Source organism: Mytilus edulis, chromosome 8, assembly GCF_963676685.1.
Source record: "Mytilus edulis chromosome 8, xbMytEdul2.2, whole genome shotgun sequence".
In the NCBI taxonomy this organism is placed as follows: domain Eukaryota; kingdom Metazoa; phylum Mollusca; class Bivalvia; order Mytilida; family Mytilidae; genus Mytilus; species Mytilus edulis.
Genome location: NC_092351.1, coordinates 65984813 through 66007771, shown reverse-complemented (window position 1 = coordinate 66007771; position 22959 = coordinate 65984813). Strand labels below are relative to the sequence as shown.

General features: G+C 36.1%; 1 protein-coding gene across 1 annotated transcript in view; it reads left to right on the top strand.

The window, feature by feature from the left end:
* Positions 1-11882, top strand: part of LOC139484291 (CD2-associated protein-like) — a 30285-nt gene extending 18403 nt beyond the window's left edge. The window contains exons 2-5 of the mRNA XM_071268027.1: positions 1256-1337; positions 4881-5038; positions 6977-7052; positions 11707-11882. Coding sequence (XP_071124128.1) covers positions 1256-1337; positions 4881-5038; positions 6977-7052; positions 11707-11882 — 492 coding nt within the window. The remainder of the gene's footprint in view (positions 1-1255; positions 1338-4880; positions 5039-6976; positions 7053-11706) is intronic.
* Positions 11883-22959: the final 11077 nt, after the last annotated feature.

The window sequence follows — 22959 nt, the reverse complement described above, 5'->3', positions numbered from 1 at the left end:
GTCACTGTCTGATCTCTGTCGGATTACATTCGGTTGTTTCGAGAAGCAATTGTGACAGACTTGGTCGAATTTTACCAGGGGAAAGATACAAATTGGATTAAAACCGGATTGAGAACGGGATTATCGGGATAAATTCGCTTGGAAACGGTTGAATATCGACGCTTCCTGAACAATATCTGATTTTTATTCAAGTTTGAATTTCCATCCATGATTCACAGGATCTTGATCAGACTTTTGACAAATTTTAATCGGGAATAGTTCTGTCAAGGACGGCAGTTAAAATCGTAAATGTGTAACCCCAGCTTTAGTTACTATGAACTGTCGTGCTGTGTATTGTTGTTCAGGCCATTCAATGTGTGTGTTTCTTGTTAATACTCTGTTGGTATTTCTGATTAGAAGCAATAAATATATTACGATGATATTTTTGTGAACTTATTTCTGTGTAATTATGATTAATTTTGATATCTAAAAGATTAATAATTTACCATTTTGTGTTCGGGCATCTAAATGAATTATATTTGTTTTCTCGTAACAGCAAAGAAGTCAGGTCTCAAGTGAGTTGAGAATAAGACTGTTGTCACACCAAAATGAAGCGAGGGCGTGAATATTTCCGCAAGTTTTTTAAACCCAAGGTAATCTAAATGCTAGCTTATTTTGAAACAATTTAGGTCAAATCTTCTTGAGGAATATATAAAGCAAGGTATGAGAATGGTCATTGCCTCTGTACAAAAGTGTTCGATGCGTTACGTTTGAACAAATGTTTCGCCTATTTTCGGAAACAGTTTTCCACGCATAGGCAAAATTTTCCTGTTAGAAAACTCACTGCGATTGCATGAATACTTTGATTTTACGAATTAAAGAATAATTAAATAAAAATATAAGTGGTTAACGTGGGCCATATATTTATCATTGCCATTTCGTTCAGCCGAGAAAGTTGAGGACACATATTTAGATGATAAAATTGTCAGACGCTACTGAAAATGACGGCCGCAAAATACTTTTTATAAAATAGCGTAACCAGTGAGCCTATGGTTCCGTCAGACACTGGCTCAACTTAAAGCACACCACGTTTACAATAACATTACGAAAATACATGTAGTCTCGCACAAACGTAGTACCTGTTCCAATTCAAATTCTCACAAATTTATGTCATCTATTGTATTTGCATCATACGTATGTTTTGTTGTTTGTGCATATTGTGTTTATTTTCTTTCATAGTAATGCAAAAAATACTATGGATAATATATATTTGCAGGTACGTGAGGAGGAAATTCAGGAAGGAAAATTTACTTATCTAAAAGATAAATCAGAAACGTTTTGTCCGTATGAAAAAAAAGGTGATATACATACTATTAATTACACCAACAACAACAAAAACAATACACATAAACGATGATATATATATATAGATTATATATAATTCGTCTTAAAATCAGCACAACAATGTGAGATCTGTAAATTTGCTTTCGCAAATGCTTAGTTGTTCCCTCGCCGGGATTCGAACTCATGCTACTGAGATATCGTGGCACCAATTCGTCTTGCTCTATGTCTGACGCACTTTTTCTCTTTCTAAAATTTTATTCAAATATGTACACAAAAATTCACCAGACAGTACCTGGTGTCACAAACAGACAGTTACATATAGTCAGTTACAAACATATAGAAATTCACGGCTAGACCACTAGACCATATAGGCTTCACAATAATAAAGCTTTCGGTGACCGGGTGTTACCTTTCCTCGTCAGTTTTAATCTAGCGTCGTAACACAGTATACGATATATAAGGCATGAAAATGGAATAGAAAATCTATTGTAAATAAACTCATCAAAGATACCAGGACTAAATTTTGTATATACGCCAGACGCGCGTTTCGTCTACGAAAGACTCATCAGTGACGTTCAAATCCCAAAAAGTTAAAAAGGCCAAATAAAGTACGAAGTTGAAGAGCATTGAGGACCAAAATTCCTAAAAGTGTTGTCAATTACAGCTCAGGTAATCTATGCCTGAGGTAGAAAAGCCTTAGTATTCTTATCCTTGTATCAGTGATGGTGATACAGGGATGAGAATACATTCTGTATATATAACTCGTCTAAACATCAGCTTAACAATGTTAGATCCGCAAATCTTTTGTTCTTCCCTCTCCATGATTAGAACTCACGCTACTGAGATATCGTGGCACCAAATCGCTTTGCACCATGCCCGACGCTCTAGACAATTCCATCATCTAGGCTTTACAAAAAAAAGCTTTCAGTGGCCAGGTGTATATATATTTATATATATATATATATATATATTGTAGAGTTGTCACTGACTCAGACGTACTTATTAATATAATCATTTTCTGTGACTGTATCTTGCATTAATTTGTAGGATCCTTTACTATCGATAGTTGAGCTGATCTGTAACAATAACATCTCCATGCCTTATATATCATGTACTGTAGTACGCCGCTAGATTAAAACTGACGAGGAAAGGTAACACACGGCCACCGAGAGCTTTATTATTTGTGAAGTCCAGGTGGTCTTGTGGTCTAGTGGGACGGCTACAGTGCAGGCGAGTTGGTGTCACGATATCGCAGTAGCATGGGTTCGAATCCCGGCGAGGGAAGAACAAAATATTTGCGAAAGCAAATTTACAGATCTAACATTGTTGAGTTGATGTTAGATCTGTAAATTTGCTTTCGCAAATGTTTTGTTCTTCCCTCGCCGGGATTCGAACCCATGGTACTTAGATATCGTGACACCAAATAACCTGCACTGTAGCCGTCTATATTCAAATTTCACTGGTTCAGACGTAGTTGTAATATAATTATTTCTGTCACTGCATTCTTTGTAATTTGTAAGATTCTAAAATTGAGAAATGGAAAGGAAAAACATGCCAAAGGGACAACAACCCGGACAAAGAGCAGTTCTGTACGATAGATAATTGAGCTCATCTGTAAGAATTCCATCTTCATGCATTATTTTTCATGAAATGTGTTACGACGCCAGATAAAAACCGACGAGTCAAGGTAACACCGGTCACCGAAAGATTTATTAATATAGAGCCTAGGTGGTCGAGTGGTCTAGCGGCGTTGGGCATAGTGCAAGGCGATTTGGTGCTACGATATTTCAGTAGCATGAGAAGAATTAAAAGAGGGACGAAAGATACCAAAGGGATAGTCAAACTCATAAATCTAAAACAAACTGACAACGCCATGGCTAAAAATGAAAAAGACAAACAGAAAACAAAAGTACACACGACACAACATAGAAAACTAAAGAATAAACAACACGAACCCCACCAAAAACTAGGGGTGATCTCAGGTGCTCCGGAAAGGTAAGCAGATCCTGCTCCACATGTGGCACCCGTCGTGTTGCTTATGTGATTACAAATCCGGTAAATAGTCTAATTCGGTAAGTCATATTCATGAAAGGGAAGGGGATTGTAGTAACGACGTAAGGAACATATCCGATATCATTTGTGAAACGGTTATTCCATAACGGTCAACCAACTCGTGATGGCGTCAGTAAAATTTACGAAGGGATGATTTCAACTTCACCATTTGGAACTCTTGGTTTAATAGCTTCCTTGTGAGCAGCAAAACTCTATCAAAAAAATCATGATAGGAAATGCAAGCACGGGAATATCGTATCAATTGGGAGAAGATACCCCGTATGCAGGTGCTGCTGGAATGTTGCTACTAAGAAATGGAAAGTTCACAATTGGAAAGCTGAAATCATCTCTTTTGTCGTAAAGTTTTGTTTTCAACCGACCCTCATTGTCAATTTCTAGATGTAAGTCAAAATATGAAGCCGACTTAACTGTATCTGTAGTATCCTTTATCTCTAGTTCGATTGGATAGATGCGTTCCACATAGTCACCAAATTTTGAATTGTTTAGTGAAAGAACATCATCTATATAGCGGAAAGTAGAGTTAAAGGATATTGCTAACTTCTTGTCTTTCTTCCTAAGAAGTTCCTGCATGAAGTCAGCCTCATAATAATAAAGAAAATGTGTTTCCGCAAATTTACAAATCAAACATAAATTGGCTGATGTTTACACGAATTATATATATATAACTTTCGGATTATAGTTATTCCAGTTTTACTATGTTCAGACGCTAAAATGGAGAAACATAGAATCAATAAAGAAATAAACCTCAATAATTGTTATACTTGATAAATTGGTGATGAGAATTGATAATAAAAATTATGTATGTATCAGCATATCATAGAACTATGCATATGGTGTTTCCATACTCAGTATGGCACCCTCAACGGAGTTGGGGTGACATGCTGTTACTCTTACGTTTCTTTTTTTCATTTTTATTATTCTTCCACACATTTTTGTGCGCGCTAGTTCTCGGAATTGAATGGACCAATGTTGATAGAACTCAACTATAATAAGGACCCCCATGTGAAGTTGTGCATCGTTCTATGGTCCATTAAAACAGCACGTTCTTTAAGAATATAATAACAACCCCATAGAAACTTATGGGGGTATGTATCATGTAATGAGTCTAAGTGTTATATGTTTTTGGAATTTTGGAAAGGCTACCGTTGCAATGGAAACTACAAAAACAAAAAAAAATGCACCAAACTTGTTAAAACTTTCCAGAAATCTTAACTGACATGTGCATAGTTGAAACATTGTTTTAGGATTTTCAAAACGGCCGCCGTTACCATGGAAACGGCAAAAATGCAAAAGTTTCAATATTCTCCAAATTGTCTAAACATTTACTGTAATTATAACTGGCATGTCTAGATGCGATGTTTGACTTTGGAATGTTCAAAATGACTGCCTCTCACCTGGCAATGGGGAAGGGTGTCATTCGTAATTGCTAGCAATTACAAATCTAGTTCTTATTGCTTTTAATAATATTTTTCTGAAATTTCCAGGAGAATATATTGTTCAGGAAGACTATCACGCTCACAAAAAAGATGAACTAACAATTAAAACCAGCCAAGTTGTTACTAATGTTAAAATGTATAGTGAAGGTTGGTTACGAGGAGAATTTAACGGAAAGACTGGAATTTTTCCAATACACTGTGTGAAGGTATATATGTTTTGAATGATAAGAAAAAGATAGCAAGATATACATAAAGCTACAGAATTCATTTTTAGACATATAACAAAATAAAGAACGTTATAAAAAATCTTCGTTGATTTACTTTTACAGTGATAGAAATAGAATGTGTATACAAACAGATTTACGGCATATTGACATGAATGAGTTGGTAATGGTAGTAATTTTAGTTAAATTACTTGTTAGCCGAACCATGAATAAAATATCGTTTAAGGTATTACATGCTTTTGGGCAGAGTCAATAGTTAAGCAGGGAACCAATATAGAAGTTTTTTTTTTTCATCACATAATTTTAAAGTAAGTATTATTCTACACAGTTTGTAAAAGTCTCAAAGTCATTATCATCTGATCATATCACAACATGAAGTAAGTTGATAATGAACTTATGTAAATTAATGCACATGGTAATTTCTTAAATATATAGGCATTTGGGAGGGGCTAATATGTCAATCATCTGTTGATACCGGTGTACATGTACAGCTGTTTATCCCTGACAACAGTTTTATTGCAATGTGATTTGCAACAAAACTAATTTATATAGCATGGAAAAGAACATAGAAAAAACAAAAATCTAAAATTAAAACGTTTACAAAAAATGATAAAAAAAAACTATGGAAAAGAGTGGGAAAGTATTTTTGAAAGCCTCTGACTGCCTGTATGTATTTCTTCTCTTTGGTCTTCTTCATTTAAATACAGTTTTATGCATTTAAAATTTTTTTAGTTTATGTGTAATTTTTCAGTTCCATTAAATTAAAAAATCATGTAGGAAAGTGGATTTTCAAGAAGAGGGTGGTCTAAATCTTGATCCTTTTGTTAACAAGTTTTTTGATGCACACTTTTAATGTTCATGCTTATTTCAGACATAGTGTATTTCTTTTTAAAAATCCAAATAAAAATTATTCTTTCTATATAGAGAATGATGATGTTAAACATTGATTATGTGTAGCTGGTCAATCACGTTATTGTCTTATCTTAGACTGTCTGGAAAGAGGCGAAGCTTTGTCTATATTTAATTACAACATCACAGATGTTGGTCAAATATGTGACATCAAACTCCCGCCAAATGCCAAGTTAGTGTTGGACAGTTCACAAATAATGCAAAATTTACAGAATTAGAGCATCAAAGACACAAAGTGGGTGGTTCTATTGATATAGTAATGGTATCAGAACACTCATTTGTGTATTTATATTGACTTTATAGGTTTTCTAAGGCGGAAATTCAGTTTTTAGGTCATTTCTCAGAACATTTTTTCCAGAGAATTTTAAGAGAAAAATGAAAATAGAAACAAAATGGGTACCCTCTTTGGCTCTTTTAGTGCTACCTTAAACCAAGAGTTCCAAATGGTGAAGTTGGAATCACACCTTCGTAAATTTTACGGACGCCATCGCGGTGGAACTTTATGGTATACCGTTTCACAGATGATATCGGATATGTACCTAATGTCGTAACGATAATTCCCTTTGCTTTTCACGAATGTGACCTCTCGAATAAAAAATATTTACCGATGGGTGCCACATGTGGAGAAGGATTTTCTTACTCTTCTGGAGCACCTGAGATTCCCCTCGGTTTTTGGTGGGGTTCATGTTGCTTAGTTATTAGTTTTCTATGTTGTGACTTGTGTACTATTATTTGTCTTTTTCTTTTTGAGACATGGCGTTGTCAGTTTTTTTTTTATTAATGAGTGTGACTGTCCTTCTGGTATATTTTGCCCCTCTCTTGTGCCAATATAAACTGTATTCAAAGATTTAATTACCACATTCGTAAGCTGACCTTTACTAATAATCTTGTTTAAAGGTTCGATGAATGTACACAGATCAGATACAACCAAATATAAGTTATATTAAAGTTTGTTCATATGATATGCTGTAATTTTATAATCCAGATCTTATTCCCATCTTATATTTTCAGAAAAGAGAAGAAAATGAATCTCACCAGGACAAATATGCAGCGCTAGGACCTACTGATGAAAAACACAAATATAAAGGTAAACTTTTCTGTAGAACACGAATGTGATTCGTTGTGAAGACTCGTTGTGGAGGTCCAATGTGGATTAAGTATGTGCTTTCCTAGTCAGACAACAGCTTGTGTAAACTGAAGATTTATCATTATGCAGGAATAATGTGTCGGTGAATCATTTAAAAACTCTTAATGTTGTATTATTTTCCATAACGAAATTTACAAACCTGGATGCAACGATATTCAATCCTTAACCAATTAAGGAGATATAAATTAAGGTAAAAAACACATATACCCGAAAAAAGACTGAAAACAGTAAATCAAAAATACCGAGCTCCAAGGTATATCCTAAAACGGGAATGCCAAACAAATAGACAAAATGAAAATTTTTCAACCAACGAAACAAATGAGAAATAACTATAATATTCCTGTACAGAGATATTACGACTGAGGGAGTCTACCGTTTAAGCGTTTTCTGTAGGACATGCATTTACCGCCATCTGAATTATCATTAAGTCAAATTGAGAATAGAATTCAATCGGTAAAAGAGGGGCGAAAAATACGAGAGGGACAGTCAAATTCATAGATCTGATCAAGAATAAACTGACAATGCCATGGCTTTCAATGAAAAAGACAAACAGACAAATAATAGTAAACATGACACAACATAGAAAACTAATGACTAAGCACACACGAATTCCACCAAAACTTGAGGTGATCTTAGGTGCTCCGGAAGGGTAAGCAGATCATGCTCCACATGTGGTACCCGTCGTGTTGCTTATGTTATTACAAACATATTAGGATCAAACTACTAGTCTGGTTTATAAAGATAAAAAATTATAAAAATACCTACATATAAAAAAAAATATTCATGAAAAGTATACTATGCCCCTCTGCACATCAACTGGTTAGAACAAACAGACATGAATTTAAAAATGATGTCGAGGTATAGATCACTGTGTCTAAACCACACCGGCAAAATTTGTTCGGACTCGATGGTATCTAACATCCGGCACAATGACGGAACATTAATAGACAGAAAAAAGCTAGGTTTCTCCTTATTTTTTATTTTTTTTTTTATGATATCTAAGAATATATTTACATATACAACTATTTTCTATTGTGATATGCAAAATTGTCTACAACCGTTCTATATTAACGGAGAAATAAGTAAAAATGCACATCAAAATGACGAATTGAGTGAACCTTGCCTCGAAATTGTTTAATTTCTCGTTTAATTGTTCACATTGTACGGAAAGTAAGGTACGGGAAGATAGATATTGACACGGAGATTGCAAAACTTGCTTTTATGAACTTCTCAATACTTGTATTTCTGAGTATGGAACGAAAGAAATGGGTCATGTCAAAATGGAACTGGCCGGTTTCGTCAATGTTTACCACCCGGTTTGGTCATAGATTTCACAATACATAACCCGGTTTGGTCAAATAAAAAAAATCATAATCGCATTGCATTATTATTGATAATTTAACTTCAGTGTTAAAAAGGAGTTTTAAAATTGTGACCGGGTCGTTGGGAAACAACGGCTTATTATTTACTAGTATATGATTAGTCTTAGATTCAAATAAATAATAAGCAAACACTATAATTCCTACTCTTATAGAACACAAATAATTTTAATTTTACTTTGCATTCAAACATTTTTAACAGCAGAATAGATAGAAATGAAGGTTATAACGAAAACTGAGGTTAAAGCTCTCAAATATGCGTTTTCTATATGAAAATATGTTTAAACTTGAAATTAGGGTTAAACTTCGCGGTCTTAAAATATCGAAACACACAATTGATATGTGATTTTCTCGTACAATAGGATGGACACCTTTATAAGTAATCTCATCATTCTATGTAATAAATGTAATCTTTTCTATGATCGTTAAAAATAAATCTTCTTAAGGATAAACGTTGATGATAAGACAAATGTATATATGCATGCATAATCGACATGGGAAATGAATTTTTATAGGAAGAAAAGGATTACAACTACCATGCATCAAAGGTGGGGTCGGGGGTGGGGGGGGGAGGTGCAATCTATACGTCTTCTAGATTCGCCACTTATCTTATAAAGTGTATATCGAATTAAAATATTGTAAGAAATAAGAAAACAGGGACACCCGCGAAATCGGATTATGTGAGTTTGATTATGTTTATTATAAACATTCATATTGATATTTTAAAACAAGCGACGACACTAAGTAATTTGAATTCATAGCGTTTTGAACTATTTGTATAAAGCTGCATATGTCAAAAGTTAGAAGGTTTGACTGTAACATATACAAGTATGGAACACAGATCTAACGATTTTTTTCTAATTTGCCATGTCCATTGCCCTTGCCCTTGACCTCATTTCTATATTATTTTTCCTTTGGCCACAGACCTTCATCATAAATTGAATTGCGACCATTTAAGCATTTGTGTCTTATGTCTTATTTTATTTATTGAAAAAAAAACCGCCAGTGAAGTTGTTTGCTATGTCCGATCCGATTCGTGAAATTTGAAATTTTCAGTGGTTACACATTTTTTTTTTTTAAATTCAAGAACGGTGTGATTTTTTTGGAATTCTTGATTGATTTTGGCTCACTTGACCCAACAGGAAAAGTTTTTTTTTCATCACTTGGCACCGGTCGACCGTCGTTCATTATCTTTCAATACAATTTTTTACATACATGTTCACATCTAAAATTACTAGGCTGCATTTAACAAACCTTTTTTAAAATCATATGTCTTTTTTAATTATAATTAGAGTATCTAGTTTTAAAAAGTTTACTGTGACACCGCTTGTCAACCAAGATGGCCTTCATGGCTAAGAAATATACAAAAGGGGGGGGGGACATGCAAGTGCATGATGTCAATTATTTAAAAACAGCCGTAGACATAGACAATTCGAAAGGGCCAGATGATTATCTTCAAAATGTTGAGCTCTAACATGTGTCCAATTACTATAAAATTCTCACATTAGTTCTTAAAGGAGTTATTGCACTGCCCTTAAATGACGAATTTGAAGTTCTTTTTGTCAAATTCTATCTATTATTTTCAAACATATATATAAAAGTCATATAGCAAAAATGACGTAGGAAGTCAAGAAGATATACAAATAAATCGACTTGGCCGATATCATAATAAAACTTTTTGACCTTTAATTAAGAGTTTTTTTTTTAATTCATTGCGTTTTTACACGCCCGTCACAATTTTGACAGGACGTATTATTGTATACATCCGTCCGTCCGTCTGTCCTTCCTTCCATCCATCCGTTCCTCCATCTATCAGTCATTCTGTCCGTCCGTCCGTCTATCTATCCGTCTATCCTTCTGTCCAGAGTAAACATGTTGCACCGTAACTTGAGAACAGCTTATCTAGTTTTCATGAAACTTAACAAAGTTATTTCTTGAAATGGTCAAACGATCTGTAAACTTTTTAGTGAAAATCAAATTAAATCTTTTTTAAGTGACAGAACTTTGTAAGTAAAACAGGAGTGAATTTTTTTTTTAACATGTCGCGCCATATCTCAAAACGATTTATCGTTATAGCATCAAACTTTACACACTTCTTAGTTATATAAATCTTAACGTCTGCATACTTTTTGGTGATGTTTGAAATTTTGTTTATTAAGCGTTATTTAGGTTTTCTTTGTAAAAAAAGTAGGGTCACATACTGCGATGTATCTCAAAACCTATATAAAAAATATCATAATGTTAATGATAAAAAAATAATTAGATATCAGTGTTTGCTATTGAGTATTTATATTCCATTTAAAATTAGTTTGAAGATCAGTGAAATAACGGATACGACTTTCATAAGGAAAATGTGTAGTACTATAATTACCTAGTATGTAAATAAATGTAAACACGCTAAGTTTACTTTATAATAAATATATATTTAAATTCTTTCGAAAGACAATGTTCAGATCCGTGTTAACGTTGCTTTTCATAAATTGTTGGTTTTAAAAAAAATATAAAAAAACCGGGTGATATATATAGACGAAACCGGGTGTAGTGTAGTAAACAACTATGACGAAACCGGTGTATTTTAATTTGACATGACCCATTTCTTTCGTTCCATACACAAAAATACAAGTATTGAGATGCTCATGATGACTAGTTTTGCAATCTTTGTGTCAGTATCTATCTTCCCGTACCTTTCTTTCCGTACAATGTGAACAATTTAACGAGAAATTAAACAATTTTGAGGCAAGGTTCACTCAATTCGTCATTTTGACATGCATTTTTACTTATTTCTTCGTTAATATAGAACGGTTGTAGAAAATATTGCATATCACATTAGAAAATAGTTGTATATGTATATATATTCTTCGATATCATTAAAGAAAATAAGGCGAAACCTATCTTTCTTCTGTCTATTGATGTTCCGTCATTGTGCCGGATGTTAGATACTATCGAGTCCGATCAAATTTTGCCGGTGTGGTTTAGACACAGTGTAGATACTACAATTGAAAACTAGATCAATATTTACATACTGAAACAAAGAAGCTTATTTATAAAAAGTAAAATTACAAAAATACCGAACTCCGAGTAAAATTGAAAACAGAAAGTCCGTAATCTAAAGCCAAAATCAGAGCTGAAACATATCAAACGACTGGATAACTACTGTCAGCTGTACATTTAACACTTCCCGTAATTATTATAACTTGCATATTGTTTTTATTCAGATTTTGTTCAAGAAGAACACTGTAAACAGATAGATGTGCAAGCAAGACAACTTGAAAAAGCAACTAATGAAACCATCCAAATTGTTGACAATGTGACTGCAGTTTCTAAAAATTCTTTTAAAGAAGAATCAAAAGGATACGCTGGACTTTTCCCTGAACAGCATGTACAGGTATGAGTTTTTTCGTGACAGTATATATATATATACTAGCGGGACGGCTGCAGTGCAGGCGATTTGGTGTCACGATATCACAGTAGCATGGGTTCGAATCCCGGCGAGGGAATAACAAAAAATTTGCGAAAAGCAAATTTACAGATCTAACATTGTTTGGTTGATGTTTAGACGAGTTGTATATACATTATGTTCACGGCCATATATCACCATCATTGATGGCGATCCGATGGATACATCTGTTGTAGAGTTGTCACTGACTCAGACGTACTTATAAATATAATTATTTTCTGTGACTGTATCTTACATTAATTTGTAGGATCCTGTACTATAGATAATTTAGCTGATCTGTAACAATAACATCTTCATGCCTTATATAGCATGTACTGCAGTACGCCGCTAGATTAAAACTGACGTGGAAAGGTAACACACGGCCAGCGAAAGCTCTATTATTGTAGAGCCCAGGTGGTCGTGTGGTCTAGGGGGACGGCTGCAGTGCAGGCGATTTGGTGTCACGATATCACAGTAGCATGGGTTCGAATCCCGGCGAGGGAAGAACCAAAAATTTGCGAAAAGCAAATTTACAGATCTAACATTGTTGGGTTGATGTTTAGACGAGTTGTATATACATTATGTACACGGCCATGTATCACTATCATTGATTGCGATCCGATGGATACATCTGTTGTAGAGTTGTCACTGACTCAGACGTACTTATAAATATAATTATTTTCTGTGACTGTATCTTACATTAATTTGTAGGATCCTTTACTATAGATAATTTAGCTGATCTGTAACAATAACATCTTCATGCCTTATATATCATGTACTGCAGTACGTCGCTAGATTAAAACTGACGTGGAAAGGTAACACATGGCAAGCGAAAACTCTATTATTGAAGAGCCCAGGTGGTCGTGTGATCTAGCGGGACGGCTGCAGTGCAGGCGATTTGGTGTCACGATATCACAGAAGCATGGGTTCGAATCCCGGCGAGGGAAGAACCAAAAATTTGCGAAAAGCAAATTTACAGATCTAACATTGTTGGGTTGATGTTTAGACGAGTTGCATATATATATATATAACAATGTAATTTTAACACACTATTTAAAATGTAAATATAAGAATGTTTAAAATATTTACAAAATGATGAAAATAAACGCAATATTTCGCTAGACCAACTAGCTTTATCAAGCGTGCATCTATCCAGGTGAAATCGGATGTAGATGATAAGAAACTCTTGCAGCTGATCTGCTCAACGTCTATGTTGCACTGAACTGCCTTTAAAATAAGAAAATTTTGCAGCTCAATGTCTATGAGCTCTTGCATTTAGCTGCTTTGAAAATAAGAAAATTTTGCAGCTCAATGTACATGTTGCATTTGGATTTAGCTGGCGTTCATTATCACTGAACTAGTATATATTTTTTTAGGGGCCAGTTGAAGGACGCGTCCGGGTGCGGGAATTGCTCGCTACATTGAAGACCTGTTGGTGACCTTCTGCTGTTGTTTTTTTTCTATTGTCGGGTTGTTGTCTCTTTGGCACATTCCCCATTTCCATTCTCAATTTTATAATTGGTAGTTGAAGTTAGCAACGTCCATTGGCCAATATTACGGGATAAAAAGGACGATGCTTTGTTTTAAATTATTCTTTATCTTTCCTGTATCTTTTTTCGTCTTTTTCGTTAAGACCATCAGGTTCTAAAGTGTGGAGTTGGTGGATCCAAAAGTTTTCTCTTCTCCTTCTCGCCGTGGTGTCCCATTCGGTGTTGACGTCTATAATTTGGAAAGTGACATTATCAAAAGGATGTTTCGTTGAACGAAGATGTCTTGTGAGAGGACAGTTTTTGTTGGTTTTGTACGATGAACGATGGTTATTGAGCCGAATATTAAATTTGTCTATTGTTTCTCCCACATACTGAATGCCACAAGTGTCACATGTTAACATATAAATTGAGTTCTCTGTTTTACAGTTGGAATTAGAGTAGATGGTATAATTTTGTTTAGTAACGGAGCTGATGAAAGAACTGCTTGTATTGGCAGCTTTACAACACAAACAATTCCTTCGACCACATTGTTTGTAGCAAACGGGCGATGAATTAGGCTGCTTTGCTAATACAGATGTCACTAATTTGTCACGGATGTTTTTAGGTTTTCTGAAGGCCATGACTGGTGGTGAAGAAAATACTTTTTTTTAGATTTAAATCATTTTCTATAATTGTCCAATGCTTCTGAAAAATGTATGACACATTTTTAAAATCAGGATGGTAAGTGAGTACAAGGGGTGTTCTGTTAGCTGCTTTATTCTTATCTTTGTACTCAAGAAGTTCTATGCCACAAACATATGGTGTTAATATTTTTTTGTACACCAGATCCGAATCCGGATTTCGACAATAAATGTCTCTTCAGTGATGTTAGGGATCGGACCGGTATTTAGAACATGTAGAAGGCGATATAAAATGTACCCTCATTTTTAGATAGACTCTTGAATTTTAAGATTCAATATATGATGAACGAATCATATAAACCGGAGGGAAAATATGATACAAGCCCAAACGAAAAGATATAAACGAGTCTAAATTGAAAACTACGTTCAAACCTATGATTGCGTTGGATGAAAACTGCAATTTTTATACGTGTGCATGTAAAAACAAATTTTGTTGTAGAAGGGTCTAAATACAGCACAAACAACATTTTCCAAAAGACCACAAAAGTGAAGAAGTATATTTAAACAAAACGCATTTGACTAACAGGTCGAACAACTAATGTTCTTTAACCCTGCTGATTGCCATTGGCGATTGCCAAATAAAATTGATCACAAGATTTAACAAAATGGATCTTAATATAAATTTAATACTAAACAGAAAACAATTAACTTGTGGCCATGATGTTATGCCACAAACATAAGGTGTCAATATTTTTTTGTACACCAGATCCTGATTTCGACAATAAATGTCTCTTCAATGATGTTAGGGATCGAGACGGTATTTGGAAGGCCATATAAAATGTACCCTCATTTTTAGATAGACTCTTGAATTTTAAGAGTCAATATAGGATGAACGGATTATATAAACCGGAGGGAAAATATGATACAAACCCAAACGAAAAAATATAAACGAGTCTAAATTGAAAACTACGTTAACTACGTTCAAACCTATGCATTTGCATTGGATAAAAACCGCAATTTTTATACGTGTGCATGTAAAACAAATTTCGTTGTAGAAGGGTCTAAATACAGCACAAACAACATTTTCCAATATATATACATACTTAAGACATGGTTGTTCTCTACGAGAAGAATCATGTCCACGATAGGACGTGTGTAGGTTGTTGCTTTTTCATTAACGATTACTCGCACTTCTGCTTTTCGTAAATGTTCGTCTTAACTTTGAAATCAATTCACTATAATTTCAACGGGCCATTTGGTACTTCAAAAATTGTTTATCCTTTAGAAGAACGTCTCCTTCGATGAGATCACGGCGATCTTCGGTCCATTTTCGTCGTTCTTGTAGTAACGGCAGGTACTCTTTCCTCCAACGGGGCCAGAAAACACTGGCAAGATCCTGTACTCGCCTCCATTCGGCAAGACAGAGATCTCGTTTGTCGAATTCTCCAAGATGATCTCAGGTGAATATGTAGTCAGTTTTCTGTGTCAATAACATAGCCGGAGTTAATATTAACAGATTCTCTGGATCTGTTGATACCGGTACCGAAGTTTGAGGTAAATTGTATGGTTTGCCTTGTATCTCAGATCCGTTAAAATAAGCTTAGAAATAAAAAAAAAATTAAAAAAAATAATCATAAACATCTCCCTTTTCTAAATACTCCTAGGAGAAGACATACCATATGAAAGAAACAGAAAAGATAAAAAAAAAATACATGTAGTGATCCTTAACATAAATCCTTTTTCTTTGTCTGTAAGCACGCTGCTGCAGGCTACGCTTTTTAATGCGTAATCGAGACATCTTTAGTATCTTTAAACTACTGCAAATCGTCAAAATTGCTTTCGTAAAGGAGGAACCACTTAATTTCAAAAAGGGGGCCGGGGGGGGGGGGGGGTATTTTTTTATGAGTCAGATTTTTTTTCGCTTGAACGTTTTTATTTATGCCCCACCTACGATAGTAGAGGGGCATTATGTTTTCTGGTCTGTGCGTCCGTTCGTCCGTCCGTCTGTCCCGCTCCAGGTTAAAGTTTTTGGTCAAGGTAGTTTTTGATGAAGTTGAAGTCCAATCGACTTCAAACTTAGTACACATGTTCCCTATTATATGATCTTTCTAATTTTAATGCCAAATTAGAGTTTTTACCCCAATTTCACGGTCCATTGAACATGGAAAATGATAGTGCGAGTGGGGCATTCGTGTACTGAGGACACATTCTTGCTCAGGTTTTTCGATGCCACCAATTAAATATCTTTTTTTTCAATATTAAACACTGTAATGTATGGGGGAAACTCTGGATTCAGAATTTGTTTTTATCATCTCTATGACCAGAATATTTATTTGTCAAATTGGGGATCAGAACATTTTTCTTGAAAAAATCCATCCCCCCTTTATGAAGTCAAATGGTCGTTCCCTTACTGCTAAAAATATTGTTCGAAAATTTTGAATTCTGTTCTACGTCATGTACGTAATGAACATTGAAATGACATATAGTTTACAAGTTTGAACAAATCGTACAGGTATTTAAACAAGGTTTAAAGATGTGAACAAATTTAATGTGAAACCAGTGTACATTACATTACACAAAATGTAAACATGTTATCTGTACATGGCGTTTTGTGTTAACACGGCCTAAGCATGTGAATACAATTGCCCAACGTTTTGAGTTGGCGTATCCACCACGTGTTTTACATGTAACAATTTTGCAGGGTCCAAAGGTGTCTATTCCAACGTTAGTAAACGGAGGTGAAAGTTCGAGACGGTCCTCTGGCAAATCAGACATAATTTGATACTCGGTTTTTCCTCTGACATTGCGGCATGTCACACATTTATGAATAATAGAAGAGATCAAGCGTTTTGATACTTCGATCCAAAATCCTGCGCATCGAATCGCTCCATCTGTGAAATTGCGACCTTGATGTTTTGTCTTGGCGTGGTAGTGTGGTAGTGTCTAACTAATGATGTCGCTATATGATGGCGTCCAGTGACGATCAATGGTTTCTGTTCACGGAGGTTTCAGTCAGATTTGGCAATACGGCCTCCTACTCGCAACAGTCCTCGTTCGTCTAAAAACGGTTTGAGGTTAGCTATTAGGCACCGCTTATTAATTTGTTCCTGACGTTTTATACAATCTATATCATCTCCATAAACTTCATGTTGTGCAGATATTAAGATGAAATATTCGGCATTTGAAAAACTATCCAGAGAAGTCACTAATGATGCCTGTTTTGACCCATGTAAACGGTAGCAACATTCCAAAAAGCTATCGCTCTTGATGTCCAGTTGTAGAATCGGTTGAATCTATCAGTTCCGATTCCTTTATGCTCAGATGTGGAAAATGTTTTTGCAACATTAACAGTTGCACGGATTTCTCCATCTTCTTCTGGATTTTTTAGCTGGTATATGTCCTCAGAATTATTCTGTTCTGGGGAGAGAAGTTGTTTTGGTCCCAATAACCATTCACTGCTGTGAATTTCATGGGTTGGTAATTAAGGACCTTGTCCTCGAGTCTGCGGGATTACGGTTAGTTGGTACATAATTCCATTGACTTGGGGAGCTAAATTTTCTTATTTTCTCTACTCTATTGGCGACGTAGATAAATAACCTTCTTGTCTCGTCTCTGATGTAACTTTAAACCACTTTACTGTCTGTGTAGAATTTTACGGTGTCTATATGTCAATCTAAATTATCCATGACGGTTTGTGTGATCTCAACTGCTAATACAGCAGCCGATAGTTCAAGACGTGGAATAGTATGACCACTTGTTGGTGCAACTTTAGCTTTCCTAAGAATGAAACCTATGTTTGGTTCACCACTACTGTCGGTCGTGCGAAGATATACAACAGCTGGTATGGCTTTTTCTGATGCATCAGAGAAGACATGTAACTCCTTTGTGGCGGTTTTGCAGAGATACGGCACATATGTTCGTGGAATGCGCAATGTTTCGATAGCAATTAGAGTATCTCTCCAAGATTTCCACTCAGCAGGTGTTGGCCCCAATCGACGGTTTCTGATACTAGTTTCCTTAATAGAAGTTTCCCTTGTACATGTTGTATAACCACCGGAGCCAAAAATCCCAGAGGATCGTAGAGACTGTTTATCGTTGATCAAATTCCTCTCCGAGTGATCGGCTTGATTTTTTATGATAACTGAAATAAGAAGTTAGCAGTGTTTACGTCCCAGCTGAGTCCAAGACTACGTTGTAGGGGTTTGCTGTCGGATTCTAAGTCTAGATCCTTTAAATTTGAAGCCAAATCACTGGCATGAAATGCGGACATAACTTCCGCACAATTAGAGTGAACTTGTGAAGACGTAAGTTTACATATGTTGCTAATGCCTGCTTTGTGTCCTCGTGAGCTTAACAGCTTCCTCTTTAGTAGGACAATACGTTAGACCATCGTCGACATAGAAGTCTCTTGTAACAAAGCAAATCACGTGACTGCCAAACTCTTGTTCTCATGCTTCAGCTGATTTTTTGAGTCCAAGCGTAACAACGGCAGGTGACGGACTATTTCCAAACATGAACTCTCATGCGGCTTTCGACAAGGTTCTCTTGTAGGTCGTTGTTTTTATGCCATAAAAATCTCAGATGATTTCGGTGGCCTTTTCTTACAACAAAGCAGTGAAACATGTGTTAAACGTCTGTAGTTACTGCGACCATTTCTGTCCTAAAACGCAGCAGTACTCCCAAGAGATCATTGGTCAAGTCTGGACCTGTTAGCAGGACGCTGTTGACTGAAACTCCGTTACATTTGGCGGAAGAATCAAACACACCCATAATCTGATCGGGTTTCGTCGGATGATAAACACCAAACAATAGTAAATACCAGCACTCTTCATGTTCGCCCAATGGTGGTGCGAGCTATGCATGATTATTATCTAAGATTTTACTCATAAATGTAAGAAAATGTTCACGCTTTACTGAGTTTCTATTTAGACTGGCATCTAACATGTTAGCACGTTGAAGAACATGTGGTCTGTTGCTTGGCAAAGACTGTCTTTACACTCGGAAAAGTAACGGTACTACCCAACTTCCTTCCGAGTCTCTGACAAATTCGTTGTCTATCTGTTTTATGAACATTTTGTCTTCATATGACATTCCAGGCTTATCATCGTCCTTTGTTTTTTCAAATATTTATAAACGGGATCTGTGTAGTTTTCCCGAATGTCAAGTTTGCTTGTAAATGGTTGAAACGTTGAAGGTTGTCCTGTAGTTAAAATGTTGGTTATTTTGACATTTAACTCAAGAGGCACATGCTACTTGTTAATGAAAGTTTCACCTATACTACCCAGCCCAGTTTCAATTGTTGTGCATATTGAGTTCTGGATGGTCCTATGCGATGGTCAAAGACATGGTGTGCCTCTATAAGGTATCTGCCAATTAAGAGAAGAATTAGGCAATTTTCCTCTATTTGTGGAATGCTAACCCTAGTTCTTTTAAATGAGGGTGATGCATTGTTACTTCAGGAGTAGGTATTTCGTCCCTATTATTGGGAATGTAATCACATTCAATCAGTACAGGAAGGTCAAACTTGTCATTACCATTAATTGATTCACCTCTTCCTAATTTCCCGGAGGCGACTACTCTGCCGGAGCAGGTTGATAAAGTATAATTCTCCGGTGTATCTTTGACATCGAAAAGATTAAGGAATTCGGGCGATGCTAGTGACCGGCTGCTTTGGTCATCAATGATGGCGTACATGCGAATAACTTTGTCCTGGTTATCCTGGTGATAAACATTCACAGGAAGTATTTTAGCACAAGATTTCCCGCTATATGTATCCTTGCAGATCTCATTACAGGTAGAGTTAACTGAGGTTGACTTATTTTCAGCCGATTCTGTAAGCCCCCGCCGTAGGCTTCCTTGGGCTAGCTAGACTGAGACCTTGCAGGTTGCTGTAGTATATTGATGTGACGTGCGGTAGTGTGTTGTTTACTCCCACATTCTTTACAACTTATGTGTGCATTGCATTCTCGGCTCCTGTGTCTGGTAGAATCACAACACATGTAACAGACATTGTTTTCTTTCAAAATACCTTTGCGTTCCTCTATTGACTTGGCTCGGAACGCTCGACATTCATTTAAGGAATGCTTTGTATTGTGCAGAATACAAAGACCTTGTTTGCTGTCGTCTCCAGATTGCTGCTCAACTGCTGTTTTATGAGCACCAACTTTAGTCTTGGGGTTAGACGCATGCGCAGTAGACCTGGGCGCGGCACCTCTTGTATTTGGTGTGGCTTTTGACCCAAAGATGAACCCAGGATCGTGCTTGGTTTGCTTATTTCCCTGATGAAGGCAGATAATTCTGTGAAAGGTTGAAAGGCAACTTCATATTATGACTTGTATCTTGTAGCCCTCGTTATCCACTTTTCTTGGGAGTTCGTACGGTATTTTTTCAACGGACGAAGAGTCAAAATATGCTAGCAAACATCCCAGCTTGGAATTTTCCTAGTGATATTTTATTTCTGATAGAATGTCAGACAGTTCATAGCGACGTGCCTTGTCCTTATTCGTCAAGGTTGGGAATTTGGCAAGTTTACTCGTGAGAGAGGCTTCCAACATTTGGAGCACCATACCGCTCGTCAAGCCTCTTCCATAATCTTTGTATACCTATAGTAGGATTATTGAGTCAGAGACTTGTAACTCATCATTCACGTTCTTAAAGCTTGCTTTCAAAGTATGGAAGAATTCTGCCCGATCGTTAAAGCTTGTTAATCGGGAGAAAAGCAGGTCCTTACGTAAGAGAAATCTAGTTATCTCCGATGTAGGGTTGATTTGTTGCTGGTGTGCAACAGGGATCTCTTCTTCAACACCCTGTTTTGGTGTTCTGCGGGGATCTTATCTGAAAGGCCTATTTTTTGTATGCCGGTTACCATTCCCAGATCTAGGATTAAGGTAACTTCCGGTGACTTAGTATCAGAAGGCAAGACAGCATATATCTGTGACGACAAGTTCAGTGCCACAGATGGCACAAACACTGGTGCTTCATGACTCAGCTCAATCTTAACAGGATTTTGTTTTATCTTTTGAGGTCCTGTTACTTCCCTTACAGCAGTTGGTAACTGAAGCTTATTGACGAAATATTGCACACGCTGGAGAGGTTTTTCAGTTTCATCAGGGAGATTGCTATATGCTTGGCTGTCGTCGTATTCCAGGATACGAGTCTCGGCTTCTACTGCTGCAGCCTCTCTGTGTGCTTCTAGAAGGTTTAACTTGGTCTTCAGCTCGGTTTTTTCTCGGCTTAAACGTGTAGCCTCTTGTTTGATTTGTGAATTTCTGCAGATGGCCTCTTGTTCTGCCTCATGTTCCATTTTAGCCTTTGAACGTGCGGCTTCTTGTTCCATGTCGGCCTTTTTAAGTATGGCTTCCTGTTCAATTATAGCTCTTTTGCATGCAGGTTCCTGTTTCATCTCAGCCTTTTTGCGTGCTGCTTCCTGTTCCATTTCAGCCTTTTTGCGTGCTGCTTTTTGTTCCATTTCAGATTGTCTGAACAGGGGTTGTTCCTCGAACAATGCCTCTTGTGGTAGGATAAGTGAATATTGTTCAACAAAGGCTTTTTTGATTTAGCGACCTCTCCTTTGGCACGCTTCCTCCGTGCTAGGCTTGAAATGTCCGATACGTTAGAGTTACAACTTTGTGAGGTTTTCTTACCCTTTGAGTCCTTTTTTTATTTGATATAGCCTTAGTGAGAGCAAGGCGATGCTCGTGTAAAGATTCCATGGCCAGTTCCACTTTGGACAGACGAAGATCAAATGTAAGGTTACATGCGTCTATGTCTTTTTGACTGTCCAACGTTATAGTCCTTTTTAGAAAGTCCAGATATTCGTCTGTGAGCCTACAATAATTTGTATAGGCTTTTACAAGATCGTCCTGGGCTGTTAAGATTTACTGAAGTTCATTGGGAGGTGTGGTGATTTCCATTAACTGGGTTGTTATATCTGACCACGTTACGTTTTTCTCAGTAGGCTCCTTTATTTTATTCGGTGATGTCCCGTACTCGCCTAGTCTCTAAGCGTTGTTGGGTTGCTGTCTAGTACACACAAGTTATTTAGTCCACTGTCAGTGTAAAAGTATGTACGTTGCTACGTTTTCGTTCCTTTTCTGGATATGCAAAGACAGTTATCGTCAATTTACTTTCCTGAGCCTGACTCAGCTAATATAACAATGTGATTGTATTGCAATCTCGGCAAATTACAAAGAATAACAACTTGTGTGTGACAGTGAGGGTGTAGATTACAATTCCTACAGAAGGGATACAGGAGTTTTTACAGACTGTGTATTGTTTGGTAAACTGAAATAAATAGAAATACAATATTTACATTTACGAACGAAATATATGAATGTCCAATGCAATATTAATATGAAGTCAAAAACGAAAGTAGAATGCTCAGTTCAATTCAATGAAATAAACAATTGCAGTTCATATTTGTTGAATAAACGTGTTTGTAAAGTTAACGGAATATTTATTCAACAGTTTATAAACGATTTGAAACATACTTGACGGTGATTTGTCACAATATCCACAGGCACAGTTTTGTCGTGGCATCCATTTGTAATAGACAAGCGAGGAAGAGAAAGTAAACGGTAGTGAAAGTACGGATAAGTCTATAGTTTATTTCCGGAAAATATGAATATTTGAAAATTCAATCCAATAGATGTTGTAGTAAATATAATTGATAACACTTGAACCAGAATATTATTTGTTTTATCCGGTAAAACAGCATTCTTTTCAAAATCAAATTTATCTTTCAGAAATAAGTTTATCGCCAATAAAACACGCTTTTAATATAAGAAAACAAAGACAAATAGTGTCAAATACACTTACGTCCGACACGTTACTTACGTAAACCATATGTTTAGCATTGAATCAACAAAAGGGTACATAATCCTGAAGGGCATACGATAGATCGATCGAGTAGAGGTACTGTTG